The 4,868-nt window shown below is 35.7% G+C and overlaps 1 protein-coding gene across 2 annotated transcripts; it reads right to left on the reverse strand.

Moving 5' to 3' along the window:
- Positions 1–206: 206 nt before the first annotated feature.
- On the reverse strand, positions 207–4,510 carry LOC111899102 (LRR receptor-like serine/threonine-protein kinase GSO1). 2 transcript variants are annotated; one of them, XM_042896960.2, is made up of 2 exons: positions 1,612–4,510; positions 207–1,464 (listed from the first exon to the last, which is right to left on the reverse strand). In XM_042896960.2, exons 1-2 carry the CDS (start codon positions 4,049–4,051, stop codon positions 1,421–1,423), a joined length of 2,484 nt encoding a protein of 827 aa, XP_042752894.2. In that variant the 5' UTR covers positions 4,052–4,510; the 3' UTR covers positions 207–1,420. The 2 variants fall into 2 exon arrangements, with proteins under 2 accessions (XP_042752894.2, XP_052622767.1); XM_052766807.1 differs by having other exon boundaries at positions 207–1,474; positions 1,612–4,508.
- Positions 4,511–4,868: the final 358 nt, after the last annotated feature.

Genomic DNA, 4,868 nt, shown 5'->3' on the forward strand with positions numbered 1-4,868 from the left:
GCCGAAAGGAGAGGAAAGTGGTATTGAAGATGCATATATATGTGTAACTAACCTTGGAATAACTGTAGGAAACATACACTCAACTACTAGAAAAATGGACTATGGTCTGTAACTCAAATGAGTCCATGAACCGCAATTAACTATTTTTGTTGATTATCAAGACTAGCTAAGAGTAAACGTAAATAAGAATAAAAGGCAAATACAAGTAGAAAGAAGTATATTGAATCAAATTGTATCTGAATTGAAAGCAACAAAAAGGAATATCAAGATGTTAAACCCATGAAATCTCAAACCCATTGAAAATCTTGCAGCATGACAACGCTGAAAGACACATCAAGGGCTTACACTCAAGAAAAAAGGTGATAAAACAAAAAACCTATTGCTTTTGTGTATGCTCGACGGCTTTGAGTTATCTTATTATTTATTGCACATCTTGATGTGTCTGAGCATGTTGATGTTGTAATTTAATAACTTTGCATCAGTTCTGTACTCTTCTCTTTGCGTAACCATTTTATTTCAGCTTCCCTTTGGATTTCAATTCTATGTTACCTGCTGAGTTGATTTAAGTCCCACCTTCAAATTTTCTTCAAAAGTTACCTCTTGCTAAACCCCTCATAAGAAATGTTCATGCACAAACTCCCACCTATTCAATAAATCTTGCTAAATCCCTGAATTAAATCACAGAAACCAATAAAAGATGAATGTGTAAGAAACAAAACACCACCAAAAACCACAACAACCATGCATGTACGGTGTTGTTTATCATTCATAATAACATAACCAAGACCAAAACTTTCCCCCTTTGCATGATAAAAGAAAAAGAAAATTTACAAATAGAAAAATAGATAATAAGTGGATACCTGATTCTTACTTAATTATTTGAAAAATAGACCAAGATATGTAACTTAAATGAGTCCTTGATTTTACAATTAACTATTGTTGTTGATGATCAAGACGAACCAAGAGTAAAAGTAACAATTTGGAAAAGCAAAATACAAAAAGAAAGAAGTATAGGCAATAAACTCATATTTGATTTGAAAGCAACAAAAAGGAAAATCAAGATGTTGACCACAGGAATTGTCAAACCCATGGAAATTCTTGCAGAATGACAATGCTCAAAGACACATCTACGGCTTAAACACTCAAGAAAAAAGCAATAACACAACCTTGACTGCTTTTAAGTTTTTTTCTTTATTGATTCCATATAATGATGTGTCTCCAATAATGATGTGTCTGACCATTTACATGTTGTAACTCGATAACTTCTTGCATCATATCCGTCTTCTCTTTGCGTAACCAATTTCTATCTCAGCTTCCATTTGAATTGTTGTTCACTGATTTGTTACCTGCTGAGACTAATTAGACTGCCACCTTGGAATGTTCTTCAAATGCAACCTCTTGCTAAACCCTTCAACATCGTTCACTTGCAAACACCCATCTGTCCCAATAAATCTTGAGAAATCCCTGAATCAAACTACAGAAACCAGTAAAAGAGAATGCTCAAGAAATTGAACACCACCAAAAAACCAGAGAAACCATGTGTGTTGTTATTTTTTGTTCAAAAGAGAATGCTCAAGAAATTCAACTCTCTTAGGCAATGAGGGATGATACCTGTGAAGTTGTTGTGTGCAACATCCAAAATTTGAAGTTTCGACATTTTGCACAAAGATTCAGGAATTTCCCCAGTGAAGTTATTCCTGTGTAGCTTTAAGACCATCAAATTTGTCAGCTTTTCTCCGATCCAGTGGGGTATGTTTCCGAACAGTTGATTATCACCCACATCTAACACTCTTAAAGCTCGTAAATTCCCCAAACCTTGAGGAATTTCCCCAGTAAAGTTATTGCCATTCAATGTTAACCAATACAATGATGAATGATTATTTGCTATATAACTTGGAATGACACCTGAAAGCAAATTTGAACTAAATATCATGGTTTCCAACAATTTCAGATTCTGGAGACACTTGGGAATTTTCCCTGTTAACCTATTTCTGGAAAGATCAAGATATTCCAAATGCGTCCATCTGCACAAGGACCTTGGAATCGACTCATTGAAAATGTTATTTGCTAATATTAATGCCAGTCCTATTTCTGGAAGGTTTGTCAATGGTCCGCTGAGTTTGTTGTGAGAGAGATCTAAGAAATCAATGACAGGCATCTTCCGCAACCATCTGGGCAGAGGTCCCGAAATTGAAGCATTCGACAACACTAACTCAGAGAGCAAGAACTGATTTCGTAGCCACTGTGGCAATCCATTTGTGAGATTGCAGGAACTGAGATCTAGACCATACAACTGGAATGGAGGTATCCACTCACGTGAGACATTGAATGCCAACTTGGTGTTAGAAGAAGCATCCAAGTGCTCCAACATCGAAAGGTTAGCAAAATGGGCTTCGGAAACTACTCCTTCTAAGGAATTGTCTGAGATATCAAGATATTTGAGTTTGGCAAGTTGCCCAATTGAAACCGGAATAGTCCCATTTAACAAATTTGAAGACAACCGAATTGCTTGTAATGAAACAAGTCTTCCTAGAGATGTTGGGATGGGGCCCGTTAAGTGATTGGATTGTAGATACAAAGATTCTAAAGCTGCAAGATTTCCAAAGGATTCTGGAATTGAACCATTCAATTGGTTATCATGTAGATCTAATACCTCTAAGAATCTTAATCTTCCTAGAGATTCGGGGATTGGACCTGTCAAACTGCTCATTGATAGATCTAAGTGTCTTAAATTGGTTAGTCTTCCAAATGCTTCTGGAATCGTACCATTCAAACACCCACTTAAATCCAACCGCTCCAAAGCATATTGGGAGCATTCTGAAACGTTTTGCGGTGGGTCAATCCTTTCTATTTCAAAAGGATTTCCATATGCAGCCAATGTTTTCAGGTGACACTGTCTCCAGATTCCAACATCCTCAATATTCTTAAACTGGTTAACAGAAAGATCAAGCTCTAGAAGGTTAGCCATAATAGGAACCGAAGAATGCAGCATGTTTCTTGAGAGATCAAGGACTCTTAAGGAACTCATGTTACTGAAAACAGATGGAAATATGCCTTCAATTGAATTCCAGCTAAGATCCAGGTGTTGGATGTTAGAAAGCATACTGATATTAAAATGAGCGGAAGATAGAAAAGTCTTATCAAGCCCACAAAGTGACAAATGCAGCTCTGATAAAGAGGAAGGGATCATGTTTAGCAAGTTAGCAAAATTCCATGACAATCTAATATCATAGTTTGAAAGATCCAGAAATTCAAGGGATGTCATGTTTCGGAAAAATCCAGGGAGTGGGCCTTTGAAAGAATTGGAGCCAAGATCAAGGTGTTTTATGTTGGCAAGAATTCTACTCGAATTAAAAAATGGACCAAGATGGACATTGGAAAGTCTACAACCACACAAACTTAACTCTTTTAACGAAGGAAGATTGTAAAGCACCATGTCCATGTTCTTTGCTCCGCCAAGATCCACCCAACTCAAATCGAGATGCTCGAGTGATGGAAGGCCAAAAGTCCATGACATATCATCCGACATCAGCTCACCATTCCAACTGAGATCCAAAACCTTTAAATTAGAAAGATTTCCAATGTGAGGAGGAATAATACCTTGAAAACCAGCATAAGAGAGATTGAGATATCTCAGCTGTTTGAAGGAACCAATGAACTCAGGGATCCGGCTTCCATGTAAATCATTCCAACTCAAGTCCAGGTACTTGAGATGCCTCAACTCAGCCAATGAAGAGTTCACCTCATTACCAACTAAATAGCCTGCATCACCCCAGTCGTAGTAGTAATTTGCTCTGAGATTGAGGCTGTCAACGGTTCCAGTGAGACTGTCACAGTGGATTCCTTCCCACAGGCAACAATACTCCCCCACCCATGAAGACAACATTCCAGAAGTATCTTCAACACTCCCTTTGAACTTGAGAAGAGCAAGTCGCTCTTTTTGAGAGCAGGCGAGACTGACATTTCCAACACCAAAACAAGAATATTTGTTTGCAACCAAAAAAACACATACGAAAATGAGATGGATCCCTAAACCCCTCCGAGTCCCCATTATTAACCCTCCTTTTTAATTTAGAAGAAAGTTGAAGTGGAAAGATAGGTTGTTATATTGAAGAAACCACTTCATTTATAATGCCATCAATGAAGAAAAACTAATTTCCATGCCATGGAAGACTTGAAGTCAACAGACATTTGTATGCACAAGTTGAATTTTTGTGGTCCCCATGGTAGACAGCTAGACACAATTGTATATGGCAACAATTCTTTTAAAAAATATAAAATAAATGACAAACAAGCATTTAGATTTTCAAGAAGTATAGGATAATTTATAATATTTTGTAAATACTAGTTATAAATTATAAACTTGATTTTGATGTTCAATCATATTACAAAACTAGCTTCAAGAAAATAAATTTTTCGTTATTATTTGACTTGACAAGGTTATTGTGCAAAGCTTAATTAAAAGATACATTATGTAACTCCAAATTAAAGATATTATATTATTTTTTATAAAAAGATGTATTTTCTCAAATGCATTACGATTTCATTAGACATAACAATTTCAACCCAATTAATTGAAAAATAGGTATTTGTTATATTAATAATAAAAATACCTATTTTCATAATAATATAAAGAGATGTTGAGGAGATAAAAACGGGGTGGGGTGGGGTGGGAGTTGAGGAATTTATGGGACCCAATGTTTTAATAATAAAAAAATAAAGTACAAAAAATAATTAAAGATATAAAAAATCTAGTAAGGGAAAAAATGTATTTTTAGGTCTGTTAGGGATAAAAATCATAACAAAACAATACCACATGGATGGTCCGAATTGAGAAATAATAATATTAAATAAGGGACCAAGCATAC

This window comes from Lactuca sativa, chromosome 8, assembly GCF_002870075.4.
Source record: "Lactuca sativa cultivar Salinas chromosome 8, Lsat_Salinas_v11, whole genome shotgun sequence".
NCBI classification, from domain to species: Eukaryota; Viridiplantae; Streptophyta; class Magnoliopsida; order Asterales; family Asteraceae; genus Lactuca; species Lactuca sativa.